Source organism: Balaenoptera physalus, assembly GCF_965194825.1.
Source record: "Balaenoptera physalus genome assembly, chromosome: 1".
Classification (NCBI taxonomy): domain Eukaryota; kingdom Metazoa; phylum Chordata; class Mammalia; order Artiodactyla; family Balaenopteridae; genus Balaenoptera; species Balaenoptera physalus.
Window position 1 is genome coordinate 140,803,529 of NC_138882.1, and position 22,710 is coordinate 140,826,238.

At 41.2% G+C, this 22,710-nt stretch overlaps 1 protein-coding gene across 4 annotated transcripts in view; it reads right to left on the reverse strand.

Moving 5' to 3' along the window:
- The window catches only part of CACHD1 (cache domain containing 1), a 234,350-nt gene that overhangs the window by 85,969 nt on the left and 125,671 nt on the right, over positions 1–22,710 (reverse strand). For all 4 annotated transcript variants that reach the window (XR_014261476.1, XM_082453325.1, XM_082453324.1 and 1 more), the window contains one exon: positions 7,665–7,771. Coding sequence is in view for 3 of the 4 variants with exons in the window: in XM_082453325.1 (XP_082309451.1) it covers positions 7,665–7,771 (107 nt within the window). In the remaining variant the exon portion in view is untranslated. The remainder of the gene's footprint in view (positions 1–7,664; positions 7,772–22,710) is intronic.

Genomic DNA, 22,710 nt, shown 5'->3' on the forward strand with positions numbered 1-22,710 from the left:
AGTTGTCACCTGAGAGAAGCTTGTTATGAGAGAGAGAGATAGAGTCAGGGTTGGTTCTGGTCTCAAGCTTTGGTGAGGAGCAAAATGAAGCTGCTGCTAACTAACATATGGAACACGGGCTGGGGAGGAGGTTTGGGTGGGAAGAGAGAAGATTATAGGTTTGGTCAAAAGAGTTTGAAGTGTTATTAGGTAGAATACAGTAATGGGGAGAAACCCCTTCATCTTAAGCAGTCTGTTGTAAGGAGCACATCGGACAAGGAGTCAGGACACGTATGTTTAGTCACATCAATACCAACAATTGGTTGTTTGACTTTAGGTAGGTCGGTTAATAGATCCTATCTAGTTTAGGTAGCTAGGCTTGTTTCTCATCTATAATATTGAGTAAACATTTTTCCTTGGTATCCATGGTAAGACTAAGACAAAAGTATGTAGCAGTGCATGAGGTACCAAGGAACAATGGACTGATTTTCTTGTGTGCATTGCACGTTTGAAATCACCATAGTTAGTTTCAGGTAGATAATACTATTCATCCGGATAGTCTGTCTCTATATAGTCTCCCTATACCTGAGACATTTATATGTGCTGATTTGCTGTTAAGCTACGAAAGCCAGGGCTGACTTATAGCACATCACGACTACATTCTTCCCTTCACTAAGGTCCTTCCAAAAGTCTCGGTTATTCCATTACAAAGATGAGACAACAAAAGTACAAAGGAAATCCTAGTTCTATTCATTCATTTACTCATTCAATAAGCATTTACTGTGTACCTGCTATGGGTAAGGTACTGGATTGAGCTCTTGGCATACAAAAAATAAATTAAAAGGAATAGAGCATCAAACAGATGTTCAATATAAAAAAAATTAAAATTCTATAATAAGAATGTACCATAGAATAAAGTAATGAAGAGTTGTAGCTGGGCCAACACAACCCTGAAGGGTCACCCCAGCCTCTAAGCTCCCCTGGGGGTGGCTGAGGACTCCACCGAGGCTGTATCTCAGCCCATCTTCTCCCACTGCTCAGTCCTGCTTCCTGCCCTTTCCCCACAGACTGCCAACCTCCATCTCAGAGGCTGCCTCCTGGTAAACCCAACCTGCTACAACAGACAAGGAATTCTTACTGAACAAGAGCAAAGTATGGGAGTAATAGAAACTGGAGATTTGAAGCAATGAAAGGGATTCCCTGAGGATACAGCTCAGAGGGCTTAAGGAAGAGGAAGAGGAGCGGAAGATGAATTTTAAAGGCTTCCACCTTTATCTTAGAGGTAAACTATCAGAGGTTTTTGAGAAATGGAGTTATAGAGCAGATATTTTCAGAATACCTACAGTGTGTAGGATATATTGAAAATGAGAAAGAATAGGAGAAGGGAAAACTTTTGGGAGGTTTCTACGTTAATTCATCTTCTAGAAAGGCAATGAAGATTTAAGTTTATGGTATTGGAGTGGAGAAAACAAAGGGGATTCAAGACACACCTTTGAACTATGGAATCTAAACCAAGTTTCCCTTCAATGAAAAGGGTAACGAGGGACCTCCCTGGTGGCGCAGTGGTTAAGACTCTGCCCTCCCAATGCAGTGGGGCCGGGTTTGATACATGGTCAGGGAACTAGATCCCACATGCATGCTGCAACTAAGAGCTCGCATGCCACACTAAGGAGCCCTTGAGACTCAACTAAGGAGCCCGCCTGCCACAATTAAGGAGCCCACGTGCCGCAACTAAGGAGCCCATCTGCCACAACTAAGACCCGGCACAACCAAATAAATAAATAAATATTTTTAAAAAAGGATAACGAGACCTACATTACCACTGGATGTGATGAGAAGGAAGAGGGACACACAGGTAAATGCCTAGCCAGGTGTCTTGTACATGGTAAATACTTGGCAAATATTCATTCTCTCACACTCTCATTTGGTCAAAACTGTTAAATCCTGAAGTAACTGGGTAGAAAAAGGCAAGGAAGAATTCCCAGTGTAACCAGGAGAGGGGTACCCAGATTGGGGAGTAAGTTTAGAGGAAAGTGTTCTTGTTTGTTTGATTGTTTTAATGTTTGAGGTAGCTACAGGATAATCACAGAGAGATGTGTCCCCTGAAGTTGGTTCCTCAATAAATAAACTCAGAAACAGGTCAGGGCTGGAGACAGAGATTTAGAATTGAGTAGCATGTGGTAGGAGTGGGAGTGCTGCATAAATCAAGAACATTCAGGGAGATGACACTCAGTGAGCAGAGGGAGGTGGTGAAGGGAGGACATGTGGGGACATCCACTTTAGGGAAAAGGAGCTCAAGAAGAAGGATGAAAAGGACTGGGCAGAGAAGTCCGGGGATAAATGGCAGGACAATTTTATAGGAACTAAGGATTACAGAGTTTCAGAAAAGAACCTTACATGCCAAATGTTACATAGCGGTCAAGTGAAACTGTGGAGGGGTCCCTTGAGATCCTCCAGGGAACAATGATATAGTGAAAAACTGGGACAGTCTAAATGTTGAACTGGAATAGATGGGCTAATTCAACAATGTTACACAATTATACACCGGTACAATGATAGAGATGTATATTTATTTACATAGACACAGAAGAATGTCCAGAATACATTTGCTAAGTAAAAAACAAACAAACAATAAACAACCAGGCTGTATCCATTACGATCATAGGTATTATGGAAAGAGTATATATATACTCTTTCCATAATGAATAGATGTGGCTAATAAAATCTTCTGAAATCAGTGTAACAGGGTTGTTGTGAGAAACTATGAGACTTCAAAGTAGCTCGCAGTATAGGAATAGAGCTTGAAGGGGAAGCAAGGTGAAGAAAAGGGCCCTCTGTTTGTGTACTTAATTTTGTGTATATACATACGTACACCCACATACATGAATGTAAACGGAACCATATAACCTCAAGAATCTAGATTTCTCAGTGACTGAATAGTTTTTTAGATGTTATAAAAATAATTACCAATCTTTTATAATGCTAATGCAATCATGAAGCTGGAATAATTGGCATTAAAAAAAACCCTAGAAATTCCTAGTTTTGTTGATTTTTATTCTTTTATTATAGGTAGAACACAGCTTTACACTGCATTGGTATTAGCATTTTTGTTTTTTAATTTTATTTATTTATTTATTTATTTTTGGCTGTGTTGGGTCTTCGCTTCTGTGTGAGGGCTTTTCTCTAGTTGCGGCAAGTGGGGGCCACTCTTCATCGCGGTGCGCGGGCCTCTCACCATCGTGGCCTCTCTTGTTGCGGAGCACAGGCTTCAGATGCGCAGGCTCAGTAATTGTGACTCACGGGCCTAGTTGCTCCGCGGCATGTGGGATCTTCCCAGACCAGGGCTCGAACCCGTGTCCCCTGCATTGGCAGGCAGATTCTCAACCACTGTGCCACCAGGGAAGTCTGGTATTAGCATTTTTAATAGATAATTTTCAAGCTATTTTAAAGAAAAGTGAAAAACCTATAGCACAGAGCCAATCTTTGTCGTTCACAGAAGGAAGCAATGAATCCACTGAAATTAACAGCACAGTCCGTAGTCGCCAGTGCCCACCTGTACCTCCTGCAGCATTTCCTGCTGTAACGTGACTTATAAACGCCTCTTTCACCCCGTGAATCCTGTTTCTCAATGAAGACGGCAATGTGACCAAGATCGAAGTTTGCAACTTCAAATGCTCTTTAAATCAAATACAATAAAGAAAGTCCAGACACCTTTTCTTCTGGCGAGAAAGACTAACTCCCACTTCCACTCTCACCTCAACTGTGTAACTCAAGAGAGCAAGAGGCAACTTTCCTTGGACTCTTCAAATAAACTCTCTTTAGGGATCAGGCTACGCACAAGAAAATAGCTCAGCAGGAATTTTAAAAGAGAGAGAGAGAGAGAGAGAAAGTGAGAAACTAGAGATAAAAGCAGGAAAGACCCTGAGCAAAACATGACCAGCACCATCATGTAACACATGCACTGTCAAACGTTAGTTATTTGAATGGATTCAGGGGCAAGGAGTCAATTTGGAAAGTAGAGATCTGGCAGGGATGGTTTTAAGAAGAAGAATACACATGTGTGTTGGATGGATGGACACATGACCTAGTTTTGGATAATGAAGCTAAGAATGGTTTACAATTTGTGCGAGTCTGTTTCCAGCTAGTCTGAGAGGCAATCTGAAACTGTGTTATCAATTAGGGACCCATTGATGGATTATATACAGTCTAAGGCTGGACATCTTACAGATGTAAATATCAGACATGTGATAGCCTACGAAGCACATTAATTCTGCTCTGAAAAGGGGCATGAGCTGGAGAGGAGGGAAAGGGGGAGCTCTGAGGTCACCCTCCACCATCTCCCACTCCTCTCGTATTACAAATGACTGCTCAAGAATGTGGACTTTGGGATGCAGCCACTGCCTGGTAGAATGTCACAAAACTTCAAATACAAGCAAGTCAGTTCTCAGATACCTGAATATTGCCAAAAATGGCTTGTAAATCTAGCTACGTCAACTGTGCCGAGAACAACTCTTATCAGGTAGGACGTTAGACTTGAGACGTGCTCTTGGAAACAGCAAAACTCAAGATCTGAGCTTTAACTACATACCTCTGCCCTCACCATCCTCTTCCTCCCCACCTCTCCCTTGACAAATAAAGACTGTAATAAAATAGCATATTGTTGGGATTCCCAATTATTTGCGCAGCTGAGTTCTACCCTAAACCTCTGTCACAATAGAGAACTCTTAGTATAACTACCAGGTCTTCAGTGCTTCCCCGTCCCCGTCCCACCCCCACCACTGGCCTCACTCTCAGCTGATGGTTTTGCTTCCTACTTCTCTGAGAGAACGCAGTCACTACGAAGGGCATGTCCCCAAGTTCCCGACATCACGTCAGTCGTTACGGGCATCTCCACATGCCCTCTCTTTCTTCCCTCCTCTCATTAAGAATGAATGCCCTGTGCTTCTACATCCTCTACTTGGAATCCCACCATCTCTTGCCTAATCAAGGAAAAGACTCCAGCAATTGTCTCTTTTCACTCCTCACTTTTCTCTACTGGATCCTTCCCTTTGGCATATGACCTTGCCATAATTTCTCTCAATTTAAAAATATTCTCTTGGGGCTTCCCTGGTGGTGCAGTGGTTAAGAATCCACCTGCCAATGCAGGGGACACACGTTCGAGCCCTGGTCCGGGAAGATCCCACGTGCTGCAGAGCAACTAAGTGCGTGCACCACAACTACTGAGCCTGTGCTCTAGAGCCCGCAAGCCACGACTACTGAGCCCGCGCGCCTAGAGCCCGTGTTCCTCACCAAGAGAAGCCACCGCAGTGAGAAGCCCACGCACCGCAACAAAGAGTAGTCCCCGTTCGCCACAACTAGAGAAAGCCCGTGCACAGCAATGAAGACCCAACGCGGCCAAAAATAAATAAACAAATAAATAAATAAATTTGTTTATTTATTTAAAAAAAATAAAAATATTCTCTTGACTCCATGTGGCCCTCCAGCTTCCCTTTCAGCAGACCTTTGGAGTTCATGTACTTACTGTCTCCATCTCCTTTCCTGCATTCTTAAAAGCTTGAACTAATAAGTATTAGCCTTTCATTCTATTCTACTGTCCCACCAAACAAACCTCGTCAAGTTCACCAATAACCTCTATATTGCTAAATTCAGTGGTCAGTTTTCTTAGCCCTCGTCTTAGTGGGCCAACTTATTAGCACAGCTGATCTCTCCCTCCTTCTTGAAACACTTTCGTCATTTGGCCTCAGGGAGATGGCTCTCCTGTTTCTCCCACTAGACTGACTGCCATCTCAGATTTTGCGACTGCTTCCTTCTCGTGTCAGTGACCTCTAAGTGGTGAAGTGTCCCAAGACTCAGTCCCTGGACCTCTTCTCTTTTTTATTCATAGCCACTTGCTATATGATCTTATTGAGTCTCATGATTTAAGTACTACCTATACACGATGAATCTCATTTATAAATCTCCAGTCTAGTCCATTCTCTGGACTCTAGACTTGTATATCCCACTGTCTATGAGACATTTTCGCTTAGATAACTAACTTAACTTTTCTAAAACTGAAAAGTTGATTCCATGCATCCCACACAAACCTGCTCTTCCTCCACTTCCCCATCACAATCAATGGCAACTCTGTCCTTCTTGTTGATAAGGTCGGATATCTTGGAAGTCCTTCCCGACTCTTCTCTTATTCTCACACACCCTATGCTGGGCACAGCTGAGGCAAAGAGGGCAAGTACTGAATCTGACAGTCAAAAGACTCAAGTTCCAGCTCTGTGCCCTGTTCCAGCTTTGGAATCTCCCATAATTCATTTTCTCCACCCATTCCAGGTCCTTCTCTACTCTCTTCAATTATTTTTTATGAAAAATATTTTCACTGAGCTTCTTTTCTAATAGTAAATAACCCCCACCTGCTCCAGAAGGTCTCAAGATTCTCTGACCAATTTTTAAAAAAATGACTGAATTCATTATATATTGGTCTAGGCGATAAGTGCCTGGCAGATTTAGGTCAGGTCATTTAGATAGCAGCTATAGTTTTATTATCCTTAAGCAATATAAAGCTTACAGTTCTTTCTTTCCAGACCTAATAGATTACCTGGTTTGTGTATACAATGCCCAAAGGCTACAATTCTTCCCCTGAACCAATACTGGTTGGGCCTCTCAAAGTAAATATTCTAGCCCTCTGGCTTTTCTCTTGGCTTTTACATGTCTCCAGGAGGCCTGGAATCTGGGAAATACAGTTCTTCATGTTTAAGGGTTAAATCCTTTATCTCTCTAGTAATGAGGGAAGTCTTAGGACCCTCCTGAGCCTCAGATTATTCCTTGGTAAAATTCTAGGATTGAGGCTGGTGATTTCTAAAGGCACTTCAGCTTTTAAAAGGTGAAGCCTTTAGGTTCTGAGGCCCATCACTCAACAAGTGTACATAACAAGACAAACAGAGTGAGAAATGTAGACTGGAACTCCAGGGCAAGAAAGCAGAGACACGGTGTCACTTTGAAGCTATATATAACCATGTGTACAGGTGCCTTAATAGTTATTACTACTGCATATGACTGGGTTCTAAAAAGACCAGGAAGAAAGTTCAACCTCAACATACAGTCAGTTGTCCATATCCACAGATGCGAAACTCGCAGATACTAAGCGCCAACTGTAATCATTATAGCTCACCATTTTATATAAGGGACTTGAGCATCTGTAGATTTTGGTATCCTTGGGGGCTCCTTGGAACCAAGTGCCTGCAGATACTGAGGGACGACTGTATAGCATCATGGCACTGTTCAGTAGCAGAAAAGCTCCTTCATCATTCTTCAATCCCACCTCCCAAATTAAATATTATAGATAGGGAATACAAATGAATTCAACACTTCCTAAGTGCAGAGACAAATGGGTCTCTAAAGTAACCTTTAAAATAACAAATGCAAAACTGCTAACAAATGAGATAATGGATTAAAGAATCTAGCAAATCACATGGCATACTTCGCATACATAGATGTGTAGTAAATGCTCAATACACGTCCACTCGATTTTCTTCTTCCTTTCCTTCTTTTGAGTGTCAACTTGCTAGAAAGAAATACCTAATTTTAAGTACATATTTTTCCTTCAAAACTTAAAGAAAGTCGCTAAAGCAGTAAGTTTATTCAACTTGAATGTGGTAGAATATAGCTCACCTTTACAAAACCAAGAGATTACTGACCTGAATTTAAGTCTCGTCCTGGATTGAAGGCACGGCTATTAACAGTAGTAGACAGTCGATCACAACTAATTGTTCTAGATACATTGGTATTAAAGTTCCCATCAAATCTGAAACAATAGAAGAGAATTAGCAGTATTTATTTGGTGGTTATTCAATCCAGAAAACTAACCAACAAAAGTATGCTTCATACTGTGTACAAAATAGGTCAGCTCATAAACAGTAAAACTGCAATTTAAGTATTTTTTTAAAAATCACTTCAGAGCAGTGTGGGTGAAACCAACATCTGCATCTAGAAGGTTTTAGAAATCAAGATCAATTCTAAGGAGATTTAAAAAAAATCCTTCAAGCCAACTTTTCCCCCAATGAACTTGATTCAGGTACTATTGATAAAATCATACAGAAAATAGATTTGACAAAATTCAGACTAGAATGACAAAAATTCAGACTTGAGCTCTGATGTGATATGTGAAACAATTCTTTTTTTTTTTTTAATTTTTATTTATTATTTATTTATTATGTTTATTTTTGGCTGTGTTGGGTCTTCGTTTCTGTGTGAGGGCTTTCTCCAGTTGCGGCGAGTGGGAGCCACTCTTCATCGCGGTGCGCGGGCCTCTCACTATCGCGGCCTCTCTTGCTGCGGAGCAGAGGCTCCAGATGCTCAGGCTCAGCAGTTGTGGCTCACGGGCCCAGTTGCTCCGCGGCATGTGGGATCCTCCCAGACCAGGGCTCGAACCCGTGTCCCCTGCATTGGCAGGCAGACTCTCAACCACTGCGCCACCAGGGAAGCCCTGAAACAATTCTTTAAATTATCCTGTCTGAAAACCAATGACCAAGAACAAAAATAGACAGTAGTGAAGGAGAAAGAATGGCTGTGGAGTAGGAAAGATCTAGATTTGAATCGTTGCTCTGTCACTATTAAATGTGTGAACTTGCACAAATTGTGCGATTTGTCTGAGTCCCAGGTTTCCTATCTGAAGAAAAAAAAGAAATAATAAAACATTTTCCAAAGCTGTCAAAAAGATTGTAAATAATGTACCACAGTTCCTCTCATGATAAATGACACAGAGCTTGCACCTTCCAGGTTGTAATATAGATGAGGCCAAGGTCTTTCTTGATTTCCAGTGGGAGTGCAATGCTGGTACTAGAGCTAGAACAATGCTAGTACTCTGGCTAGTAGCTGATCAATAAACACTAGTGTAATCAGTGACTCATTTGCCAGGGCAAACAACAATCTACAAGAAAATAATAGGAAAATGTACCGACTCATTTATATATAGTCACTAAGACTATTTTTTTTAAATTTATTTATTTTTGTCTGTGTTGGGTCTTCGTTTCTGTGCAAGGGCTCTCTCCAGTTGCGGCGAGCGGGGGCCACTTCTCATCGCGGTGCGCGGGCCTCTCACTGTCGCGGCCCCTCCCGTTGCGGAGCACAGGCTCCAGACGCGCAGGCTCAGTAATTGTGGCTCACGGGCCTAGTCGCTCTGCGGCATGTGGGATCTTCCCGGACCGGGGCACGAACCTGTGTCCCCTGCATTGGCAGGCGGATTCCCAACCACTGCGCCACCAGGGAAGCCCACTAAGACTATTTTTAAGTGAATTTAATCCAGAAGTAACGAAAAAGAAAAATCTTGAACCTCTAAATAAGCTATCTGGGGTTTCAGATACTGAGAAGATTCATTAAGTTTCTAAGAGTTACCTGCAAATAAACGCAATCTGAAGTTAGATTTTTAAAAACTTGTGTTAAAATGTGTATCTTGGATGATAAATGTCATTAATGAAATTCCATTAACGCAGGTAGAGAAGCTCTATAACCCTGGAGAAACACTCCTAAAACTCAAGGTCCACGTGATTATTCACATGAATATTGATTTTCTGGATCTTATATAAGAACTACTAAAATGAACTGATTGCATAAGCAAAGGGGCTAGGTATTCAAAGGGTGTGCTGGGTTCCAAAGCGAAAGTTCAACAGTTTTGTTTTGATACGTATCATCTCAAAGGAGGTGGCGTTTTAAGAGATTTGAAGAGACTCTTTAGTCCAGCCTCTCACCCAGTACACAATTATATCAACATTGTCAACTGTGCTTCCAAGGACACAGTTGCTTCACCAGCGGGGTCACTCTTCCTTGGACCTGGCCCAGTTTGTCTAGACAAGAAGACCGCTGCCTCAAAAGCCACAGATGGAGAGAAAAGAGGAGATTAATACATCAGCAGCCGCCGGTGTGCATAAGCAACATAATCTCACTGTCCGTCTCTTGTTTTAGCATTTAACATCTGTGAAGCAAGAGTAGCATTAGACAAGGAACTCACTTGCCCTCCATGTGCTAGACAGCCACAATAAACCTATTCCATCACATACGTTTTAATAAAAGACAGATAATATTTAGGCTTTGTGGGCTACAAGGTCTCTGTCACAGCTACTCAACTCTGCCATTGTGGTGTGAAAGCAACCAAAGAGAATTCACAGAAGAATAAGTGTGGCTGTGTTCCAGTAAAACTCAATTTTCAAAAATAGGTGGTGTGCCAGACTGGTTTCACCACCCCTGATCCAGACCAGGGCAGTCCTAGAGAATTCTCTGAGATGATGAAAAGGTGTTATTTTTGCACTGTCCAATATGGCAGCCACATGTGGCTACCGAGCATTTGAAATGTGCTAATAATGTAACAGAGATTAAATTTCCAATTTTGTTTAATCTTAATTTAAATGTAAACAGTCACCGAATAGTGGCCACCATATTGGACAATGCAAGTCTAGAAAGTTCTCCTGATTATCTGCCTAATTATCCTCCAAGTTTTTGTTCACTTATCACTTCTCCAGAAAGGTCTATTCTGATTGTGGGTGACATCCTAGTCTATGTCAAGTGTCTCCATCTTCTCTCAAAGCAAGTGTCATAATTTTTAATTTATGGCTCCATTTGCATATGTTTTTTAAAATAAATTTATTTATTTGTTTATTTATTTTTGGCTGCACTGGGTCTTCGTTGCTGCACGCGGGCTTTCTCTAGTTGCAGTGAGCAGGGGCCGCTCTTCTTTGCGGTGCGCGGGCTTCTCATTGCGGTGGCTTCTCTTGTTGCAGAGCACGGGCTCTAGGCATGTGGGCTTCAGTAGTTGTGGCTCGCAGGCCCAGTAGTTGTGGCTCACGGGCTCTAGAGAGCAGGCTCAATAAGTGTGGTGCACGGGCTTAGTTGCTCTGCGGCATGTGAGATCTTCCCGGACCAGGGCTTGAACCCATGTCCCCTGCACTAGCAGGCAGATTCTTAACCACTGTGCCACCAGGGAAGTCCCTGTGTGTGTTTTTAATGGGTGGATTTTTATAGATCAGGCTATATGAACAGACAAGAGCCCCTTGAGAGCAGACCCCACGTCTTGTTGGTTTTATTCACCACTGTGCATACATAACACTTAGCATTGTTCTTGTCAAAAGCAGGCACTCATATTAACTGATCTTCTACGAACATCCGTCGTGCCAGTGCTTAGCCCTATTCTGGGCTTCCTCAGAAGCCTCCAGAGGTCCAACAAGTGAGGATCATGACTCAGATAAATGGTTCGTAATTACTGAAAGTCTAGCCATATCAGAATCACCTGGAAGCATGTTGGAATGCAGATTCCTGGGATCTACCCTAGAAGAGTTTGATTTAGTGAGTCTGGGGTGGGGCCATGGAATCTGACTTTGACAGTCTCTCCAGGGATGAGAAGCCCTCCAATCCTGTCATGCAGATTCCTTTAGAAATAAGGCAGTAGAATGGCTTTCCACGTGAGCACAGGTACTTCTCTGTATGCCTCAAAGAGACCAAGGACAGAGGATCTTTCAATTTGAATCAAGAGAGCAGAGTAATTCTTAGGTATGCCTGAAACTCACATCTGGACTTTGCAGTACAAATTACAAACTTTTTTTAGACCTACCTATCTCACAGTTGAGGAAAGTGACACCAAGGAACACATAGCAAATCAGGGACCCAAGAGAGACTTGACCTTATCACCCAGCTCTCTGTCCAAGGATGAGCCACACACCACACTGCTTCATTTAAGTGACAAATAAGGAAGAACTTGCTAAAGGGGACAGGCAACTCAAGAGAGTTACTGACAACTTCTCCCAGAAGAAGTGTAAGCTCGAAGAGAGCCCCGCTCTCCCTGGGTGGAGGCTCCACGGCCAGGAGCTGGGCCATCAGCCCTTCCCCTGGAAGAAGGCTGACGTCCAGCACCGAGCACATAGAGACTCCCCAGGCTGTTGTGAAATGAGAGTTCGCTCCTGGGACCAGAGAGACCAGGGAACTATTTTATAGGTTGTTTTTCTTTTTGTACTGCATTGTTATAAAAACATTTTTATAACAATAAAACTGAAAGTAACCCATTAACAAGAGTAGGTGCTCAGTAAGCATTTGTCAGTCATAAAAAGGTTTCACAATATAGTGCTGGTCATCAATTATCTGCCCAACCTTCTTTTCCCACTGTCTCCCAACCTATAGCTCTAACCAGACCAGTCCCTCCATACATGTTTTTTCTGTTGGGTCCGAACTGTGATACTCTCTGGTGTTCACTGTGCCCATTCGACAAAGCCCCCAGCTCTTCTCATCTTCCTTCCAGGAAGTCCTCTTGTCGGCCCCAGCCTGTGAGGAGCCCTCTCTCCTCTAAACTGACTAGTGCCACTCTGCATCTTAATTCATGCTTGTGTGTCTTTTCCCTAATTTTTAAATATTGTTTTGTAATCAGGCTTAGCATAATGTCAATGCAGTTGATGTATGACAGATACAGACTGGTTGGTTTTAGATTCTGCTTATATCAGCAAAATACTAATCAATAAAAATTCTAACATAAGATTTATTACAAATAATGAGAAAATTATCTTACTTATTTTGCCTTCCCCATATACTAAATAAAGGTGAAGTGAGGGGAGATGCCAAGATATTTTGTTATGGAAGCCTTATTGTCTAGACCCTACCATGTAGCACTTGAACTCCCAATTCTCTCTAAAACCTTGAGAAGTCTTAGTTCTGCCAAGGGATTGTAAGTTCCTTGAGGATTTATATTTCTCTCTCAGGTTTAGTGCATTCCTGGGAATGTATAGTTCTCCGTAAGTTTTCTTACTGGCGGCTGACGAACGCGGAAGGGCAGAGAACTAAGTCACTGGAAAGCTCTGGATATTTTATTAAATCATATTCATTGAACATCTACGATGAACAAGGAACTGCCACCCTGGCAGAGCATGGTCAGGAGCATGGCCTCAGAGGTACACAGACCTGGATTGGAGTTTGGGTTTAAATTGCTTATTGCTGTCTAACTCTTGAGTAGAACTTACATTTTCTAAGCCTCCATTTTTCTCATCTACAATATGGTGATAAAAACAGTACCTATTTCATAATCAGGAAACGGCTTGTAAGAGCCTAGTACATAGTAAACATTTAAGAAATAATAATAACTAGTGATGGATGTATTAGTAATGATAACAGTTAACAGCTACTGTGTTGTATACATATATATATTATATCAAGAATATTCCAAGTGTTTTACATGGATCAACTCGTCTAATCTTCACAAGCCCAAGGGAAATATTATTATCTCCATTTGAAGACCAAGAAACTGAGGCACAGAACTATTAAATTAAGAAGCTCAAGATTCATAGCTGGGAAGTAACAGAATCTAGATTTGAACATATATTCAAGCTCTCATTCATAATGACTACATTATACTGTATCTCAATAAATCAATCAATAAATCATCATTAACATTATCTAACAGCTGAAGTAGAATTCAATTCTCTCAAAGGAAAGGATTAATCTGAAAGCTTGTGGGGCTTAGGGGAAATCTTTGCTTTTTACTTAATAGGAAATGACAGTAGCTAAGCATAAGGCCTCACAATGGATAGCTACAGAGAAAGAACTCTAGGGACAAAGATGAGGATGCAAAGGAAGATGAATTAGGTATTAAAGGCAGGTGTTCTCTATTAATTGTAGATAACTTAAATTTTTAAAATGTTTACCACTGGCATAGCCTTAGAATTGGCCATTTTGGGGTTACTTTTTATTATTTCACTCCAGAAAAGCCTCAAGCTCCCTTCCCATTCACCACTAAAATCTGAGAGGTTTCAGGGCAGCAGTGGTAGCTAGAAGTTCCACGTGAACAGAAGAGCGAGCATGTCCATTCGCTGCATGGAGAAGAGATGCAGCAGACCTGGGGCCAGCTCATAGCAATTTTCTCCTTTTCCTGGTACCAACTTTCTCCTCTGAGAGAAAGACCCTGGCATTCTGGTTATCTGACAACCTTAAACAAATGGCTTATGTACAAGAAAGATAAGATAGAACTAAGACCAAGAAAGAGGAAATTTCACCAAATTCTGAGAAATTCTCATGTGGGACAACAAATTCCAGGTACTGAATAACATAACGGACAACAGACACAACTTAAGCTTTACTGTAAATGTGAGCGAGGCGTAAAACGGACACACGGCTCAGGGAAGCGCCAGCTGATGTGGTGCAAACACACAGCCTTCCAGAGATCAAACCTGATCCAAAAATAACACGTAAAATACCTGAAGAGGTTATTTTTCTGAAGGAATCCACAGAACAACCCTGATGTTTGAGAATTAAATAACCACTTTGCAGGAGAACCTCAGCCAGAGGGCAATTTGACCTATTGTCTAGCTGGCTCACAGACCTTTGGATTCTGAAAGTTTACTAGCAAAGAATGAAACAGATTGTTACCTTGTTTCAAGAACTGGATTTAATCCTTGCTTCCTGGGTAATCCCCACATAGTGAATACTGGTGGTTTTAAATTAATTTATTCCTATTAAGTCCCCACATTCTGATACTGAAAGGATTCAGGGACATGACAATCATTCTCCTTCCTCCTGCTTCTTGCTCCATGGAGTTCTTTAAGTGGCAACAGTCTCAATGTCTTGAGTTCCCCCGCATGTGGGGACCACCCACTCCCCAACTGAGTTAACAGGAAATGCCGAGAAATAAACCTCCCTCTGCTTCTATGGCTGCCGACACTGCTGATGTGCAGGCAGGTAAGGAAGCAGGTGTCAACAGGGGGCTTAAGAGATACAGGAGCACGGTGTGTCCAGAGCTGGCGAGTCCGCTGGGATAAGTAATTACGTGAGCAAAACCTCTGTGATTATCTCTCCACCTTCTACTCACTCACACTCAGTAATGCTTGTTTCTCTTCTGGACTCCAAACACAGCAGTAAAACTCGCTTAGCCATCCTCCAGGCACCAGACGAACAGTTGCTTTGCCAAAGACAGGAGCGCATTTTATGCCCATGGGCCTTTTAGAAAAATGATTTCTAAAAAGAAACGTGCTATTTACCCTGATTTGGAGACTGAGAAATGTGAAGCTCATGCTTATAATCCATTTTAAAAAGATGCCAGTTACTCTTAAGGGTTACCTAAGAGATTTTTCACTGAGAAATATATTAGCTGCCAGTCACATTTATAAAACTTCAGGTTTATGGAAGGGTCAAGAACTGGTAAAATTATAGATCTTCCTATAAAATAAGCAGGCAATTCAACTTATCTTTATATCTGTCCTTTAAAAAAGTAATAAGAGAACAATCCTACATAAATCTCCTGTAGACTCTCACTCTAAAAAGGGGAGATAGTGGATTATGACTGCTTTCTGTATTCATTTTCATAAGATAAAACCAGTGCCTGAAAATTAGTTTCAAGAGAAATAACTCCATCTTTCCTACCCCTTCAAGTTAAAAAAAGAAAAAACTTCCTTCTGGATTTACTTTCATGAACAACTGATCGAAACTTCATCCCGAGGGAGAAAACAGAACTGTGACTCCCACTTTGATCTCTTCCCCATGGAGAAATTCACTCCCTGCCTGGCTTGCAAGATGTTCATTTGATTGACGTTTGCTCTGATGTGCAAACTGCTTTGAACTTCAGACATTTAATTCCCATCAGGCTGCAGTCATTTTTATTCTCCTTCAACAGGATTTACAAGCAGGAGATCAGCAAATGTAGAAGGTAAAATAAATTTGCAGAAGCTTTGAATCTCACATCAAAACAGTGTTCAAGTGAGTTCCAATTGGATTTCATTCAGCCTCGATTCACAGTGTAAATCAACTTTTCAGTGGAGTCCCAGTTTAGAAAGAAAAAGATATAAAGGAGAGAGACACATACACCAGTTGGGGTTTACTTCCTGAAATCTCTTTCTTGGTCTTTGTTTAAATTTCCTTTGGAAGGTGATTTGCCAGGCAAATCACTTAAAACCCCGGGTTTTCCTCAACATTTGCAGCGAAGCTGCTCTATTTATCACATAGCACACAAAAACCACACCCACAGTGTGGGTTCCAGGGGTGCTGGTGAAATGCGGTATTATTCATGGGCACATTTTAAAGGTAATAATTTAAAAAGCAAATCCCTGTGGATATCTCAGAAGAGCAAGGCTTACAGTGATAGTTGAGTCCATAAATAAAGCCAATATGATGACACCTAACGGAGTAGGGGATATTTTTTACTTGTCTATTGTTTTTAATCACTGCTAGAGATAGGTGCAAAAGGTTTAAAAAAAAAAAAACACCAAAACACCACATATACACACCATTTCTTGGGGAAGCAAAATCTGGTATCAGATCAGAAGCTGGTGTGGAACAAATGCTGTGAGACTTCAGGTGGAGCTCCCAGTACAAGGCAGTCCCTTGCTGCTGGTGTCACTGAACTACCAAGTTCCATTCTAAGAGCAGCAGACATTTTTCTGGGAAGCAAAGAAGGCAAGACCCCTCGACCAGTAGCTCCAGGAGCCTTTAAAAGGAGACCTGGACACCAAAAAACATCCTAGTAACGGCCCAACAGTGCCTGGTTTACTCAGATATGACAGGGAGACATTTCACTTCACCTCCATTCAACCAGGTTCCTGCTCATTCTTTCTGGGAAGTGTCTGCTCTCCAAATATTTGAGCAACACCAGTTGAAAAGAATTAAACAAGAACCCCCTTATCTTCCACTTAACCACCCATGAGAATAACGTTAAGCAAAGAAAGAGCTAAGATAAAAATCAAACATCTACACTGGCAAATATTTAAACTCTGTTTGAATGGTGGGGGAAGAGGTAAGAATGGGATCACTTCAAAAAGGAACTCTCACATTTATAAAGAAAATGATACTCGACACCCAGCCCCAACTGAGTTTACTTATTCAAACACCTAAATTAATGGGCAAACTGAAAAGCTGTCAAATAATGTGTAATCATGTTCCAAGAAATGGTTTTTCCTTCCATCTCTGCAGAGATGGGAGAGATAAGTCACATTCTTTCTGTTGTTATCAGTAATAAGGATTAAATCTTCAGGGTTCATCAACCCAGCCAGAGTGGAAACAAGGCTGGTTTCAAATGCCCTTGGAAGGTAAGGCTTTAGAGCAATCAAGTGTCTCCCTCTCTGTGAGAGTCTAAGTGTCATACAAACCAGCCATATTTCTTTTTTACCATTCTCACTGCCCCCCTCCCCACCCCCCCTGCCCAAAGCAGATCCCTGGGAGAAGACCCTGCTGTAATCTGGTTTTTGCTTCTAGATTCCATTTAACCTGCCTTCTCACACAAGCTTGGAAAATTGCACAGGTGTGACATCTGGGGGAATTGCAAGTGGATCCACACCACATTAAACATTTATCCTTTAACTTCCTCGTCACCAGGTTGGGACAGCGATGCGTGAAGAAGAAGAAAGAAAGGTATCTGAAAAAACAAGAGAAAACGGGCAGGTGGACAGAGGCCGGGTGGGATCCACAGGGTCCCTCTGTGCCGTTCTGTAGCCCCCTGTCCATCTTACCACTTGACCTCTAACAAGGACTTCACACACTTCACAGTTATTTATTTATATACTTTCTCCCTTGCTAGGAAGATGCAAAGAGACAGATCCTTTCCCATGTTTATCCCTAGACCCTAGCCCAGAGTCTGCCTGTGAAGAGTAAAATTTTAGCAAATGCTGAATGACAAAACGCAGAAAACCGAAGAGGCTGAGGCTTGCCAGGACTGGAGACCAGAGCTTGTAAATTCGTGTGTTTTCTTCCTGCGCATACACTGGGTACTTAGTAAATAGCAGACAACTGTGAGTGGTATGACACAGACCTCAAAGAGAAGCACTAAGAACCTCAGTTAGCAGATGACCTTGGACATGAACCGGTTCATTCAATCTCTCAGGCACATTCGTGAAGGAGAGAGACAAGGCCTATCCAAATCTCCCTGTTCTGTAGAAGGAACATGAAACGTAAGATGTGGAATACTTATGGTTAATGTGTCCTCAAAAGGAATTACTGACCCAATATTCAAAAGTTAATAAAGCTACGAGTCTGAAGATAGCTGGGTCCATCCTCATACCAGACCAGTCGAGTCTCCAAGAAAGATAACAGACATGGGATTTTTAAATCTTGACCTTCTTTGGAACACTTTGATATTTCTGCACAATAAAACACATGAAAACCTCAAGGGAAGTCCTCTGCTATAATAGGGTCTATTTCTTAAAGCTGGCAAAGAATACTCGGTAGTTTCTTTTAGAGACTAGCTAGCTAGATAGGGAGCAAGCAAGAAGGAAAACCGCAAGACCACTGCTCCCTAAAAATCCGTAAAAGGCCACTGGTGAAAATCAGTATGCTAAGCAGTGTGGCAGGTCTCCTGTCCTTCCTTCAGGGAAGGTCACACAAGAAAAATCTAGAAAGCAGGATTGTCAGCAGACCCAAATGCATATGTTTTCTGCTATGAGGGTGCTCATGAATACACCTAAAGATATATTTGTATCTTTATAAATATCACACACACACACACACACACACAGAAATGACACAGACTACTGCAGTAACGTGGTTTTAAGACTGAGAGACAAACTAACCAGACTGTGGGAGCTTTATATTCAGCCAATTTAGAAACTTCGGAGGGTCATACAATAGCCTCAAGTGAAATTCTAAGAAGGAATACATAGTTCAGCATTTCAATTGGCAGATAAGCCATTCCGATTTTACCACTGGTCAAAATATTTTACCATTAAAAGAAAAAATGATTTGGAATCAGGAAACCTGGGTTCCACACCCAGCTCCCCTGAGTCCTGACACAATCTCTCTGAGCCTACTTCCTCATCTGCAAAATGCAGGAGGAGGGGGATCGTACCCAACAGGCCTGAGAAGATCATAGGAAGGAGGTAATGGAAGTAAAATAATGTTTACAGAAGAAAGTATTTTACTGAAGCATAAACATATGTAACTCTTTTACATAAGTTAGATATTGCAACTGAGTAGGCGTTCTGAAATGTAAGGTGTTCTACAAAATCTTTGTTGAATTTTGAGCTCAACGCAAGTCCTTCTGGTACCTGTATCTGTAACATTTCGCCTGCCTGCAGGTAATAATAATTTTTAAGTGGACTGAAGATGAAATTGTGCGATAAGGCAGGGAGAACACTTGAAAGACTGAGATTCACCTTTCAGTACTGTGAGGGCAAAACCACAAAACACATCTTCCTGTGGAAGGAACAGGACCTGCGATAAAATTAAACTCAGTGGTCAAGAGCCACGCTTGTCACTTTATTTGACCTTGTGTTACCCAAAGAAAAATAGAACAAGAGTCATTAGTGCAAAAGCACCTGGCTAAGTCACAGTGCTTTGTTTCTCATAAGAACAGTAATAATAAGAAATAAAATGTATATAGGGTTAAACAATTTTTATCATTTTTTTCATGTGCACCACCTTGAAATAGGGCTGGAAAAAATAGGATTTGCCCACATGTGGGTCAGCTGTTATGCCTAGGAACATCATTTTATACAAAACTCAAGTGTGCATCAGCACAGCATTAAAACTATACCTTTCCACTATGCCCTCTCTCCTGAACTGCCATGCATATAACATCGTTGGGGGGTGAAAACATCTGTGGGATGAAAATAAAGTGATGCTACAGGCTAAAAACTCAACTGCTTGCCAAACGCCTCCTAAGAATGATCCACATGTGACTTAAATTCAAAATCAGCATGTTCATACTGAATTCACCTTCCTCTTAAATATCTTTTGCTCTTATTTTCATTGTTAGTTAATAATTCCCCTCCTCTGAGATGATTTAAAATTTAGAATCATCTTTTAAAATCTTCCTCCCCACCCAGATCTCCAATAAAATCTAGTTGGCAGAATCTATATATTCTATATTCCCTGTCTATGGGTAATATTCTACGTAACCCATCACCACCCAGGACATCTTTTGTTTTCCTACAATCCTTCCTTGAGGTGTCCTTACTTTTCTCCTAGATTATTCGGGTGGCCCAGCTTGACAAACAACTTGTCTCTTCACCACAATTTATCCTTCACTTGCCAACGAATTCATTTACCCAAATCTCAGACCTGACCACAGTCTTTCTTTGCTTTAAAACCTACTGTTTACAGAGGGAAATTTGTCCAGTCAACCAAGGATTCTGAGCCCGCCCCATACATCTCTTATCTGCCATTCCAGCTATATCTTACCCCTCACCACACTCAATGCTTTATGATGCTTGCTGTTTTCTGGTCTGAAGCATCCTTCCCCGTAGATATGTCTGCAGGAGTTCCACTCTTCAAGACCTCAACTACCACTCTTCTACCAAGCCTGAGTGCTCAGAGACCTCTGTTCATAATCACTTTTTCTTCTCAAAGAGTCTTTGGGTTTTTCATGACACTTGACACAGTCTGCTTAGTTTACTCTGCAACCTCTGAGCTCCTAAAGGTACAAACTGCTTTATTCATCTTTGTCTATCAGACAGTGTCTAGCACAATGTCTTGCACTTAACTATCTTGAACATGATACAGACAAGTTGAGTTGAAGGTGATATATACATAGATATTTGGAAATTTTGTGCTTTTAAATTCACCCTGCATAATAAGCATTAGTATTGTTATAATAATTATTCATATCTATTATTATTATTGATTGACTCTAGCTAATAACTGAGATAACTAAGTCAACATCAACTTAAGTTTCCTATCAGAGCTTATCACAATGGAATAATACTCAGATGAAAACGATGACCATCATGAATGGGCATAAAAGTACTTGAATTTCTGCCTAGAGGTAAAGTAGCTCAGTAATTCTGACGTCATCATCACTACCTGTACTCAAACTAAAGACCAAATCAGGTTTGCTACCATGCATGAACTCCTTCAGCAAATATATATTCAGGACCTGTTCAAGCAAGGTACTGAAAACAAAGTTGACAGGGTCCCTGAACTCAAGTGTAACAGGAAGAAAGATGAAAGGGCACACAGGATAGAAATATGACTTAGAACCTGATATCAACCACTCTCACAGCTATCCAGAATCAACCTCAGCCACCTTCAGTTCCTCCCTCTTCCAATATCCAACAGTGGGTGCCAACAGCCAAGTTCAGTCCCCCTTCTTGTTCCTTTACTACATAAATGAAATCAAACTAGGTCTTCTAGTAGTTACACGGTGGACAAGTAAAATCCCCTTAAAAGGGATCATCATTTCATTCCGTTTCTCGAAAATTTTAAATTCTCTCATTCAAACAACCAGTATTTACTGAGTGTCTACCATGCATCAAAGACACATGGAAGCAAGAGAATTGTCCTTCATTTCATTTACAGAGCTTAAGGTATCCTGAGTTATTCAGTCTAGAATTTGAGGTTCTCTACAATATGATATTAATCCAATTTCTCAGCTGCCTCTTCCATCACTTGCCCCAGACACAATGTCCTCTTCAGTGTTCCTGGCCATTTCCTTCCATGGGGGTTTCTTTAAATTGACTTTTCTCTCCTGGAGAGCTCTCTCTCCACATCCCTATACGTTCAAATCCTTTTCCTGCTTCAAGACTCAGCTGAAATGCTTCTTCCATAAACCATTCCACAAATGTTTACTTTTTAAAGTTAATAAATAAATGAGTAATTTAACCTCTGTAGGTCTTGCTGCATAATATCATCTTTTTTTTTTTTTTTCCTAGGTAGCTCTCAAAAAGATGAAGAAAAATTCCCTAACAAAGCTAGAATTTACAAATTTGGGCAGCAGGAAAAGTTGCCCATGATGAATCTTGAGTTGGCTCTCTGGAGTATAGTTCAAACTGCTCAGTTTACAGTTGAGGAAGCTATGGACTAAAAAGGTTAAGTGAACTTTCCAAGATCACACAGCAAACCGGCAGAGCAGAGGCCCATCTGGTCTTGGTACTATATTCCTATGATATAATCTATATCACAACTGAATTTAAACTGAACAGGAAAGCTGTCTTTACTGCTCAAGCTGTTTCTTTTCTACCATGACAGAGACTGAACTGATTTAAAAATAAGATATTTAAAAAGAGGCTCGCCTCCTTTTAAAAATGAAAGAAAGCTCATGTTTGGGTTCAGTTAAAAAAAAAAAAAAAAAGAAAGAAAAGGCAATCACAAACCCTGACCTGATGCTCTTTAGTCCCGAAAGAATCCTAAGGAGCCTAGTACAGGAATCTGAACATGATGAGTCAAGTCAGCATGTGAATCATCAGAATTAAAAACAACTCTCTAAGTAACTTATTTCTGCCTCCTATGATGTCAATAATACTTGAAGAACTTAAAATGTGAACACAGAAATTTGCACAACATCTAAATCATACCACAAAATATACAACCAATTTACATGGATAAAGACTTACTCAAATGCTGTCACTCCTTTGCAGGCAGCTCATTAACATGGGCATTAACTTTTTTTTTTTTTTTTTTAAAGAGAAGCAGTCTAGGAGAACACTATAAAGTTCCAGGAATGAGAGTCTGGAATCCTCCAATCTAAACCTGAGGGTTAATAAAAATTCAACTTCAAAGGTAGGTTTTGTAGACCAAATTTTCTATGCTTTCTCTAAGAGGGTGTGATGCTTAATTTTATATGTCAATTTGGCTGGGCCAGAGTGTCCAGATATTTGGTCAGAGACTATTCTGGATGTTTCTGCAAAGGGATTATTGGAATGAGATCAACATTTAAATCAGGGGACTTGTGGGTGGGCCTTACCTAGTTAGTTTAAGGCCCTAATAGAACAAAGACTGACCTCCCCAAGCAGAAGGAATTCTTCCAGCAGACTGGAACTGTAACTCTTCCTGGGTCTCCAGCCCCTGCTGGGCTACCCT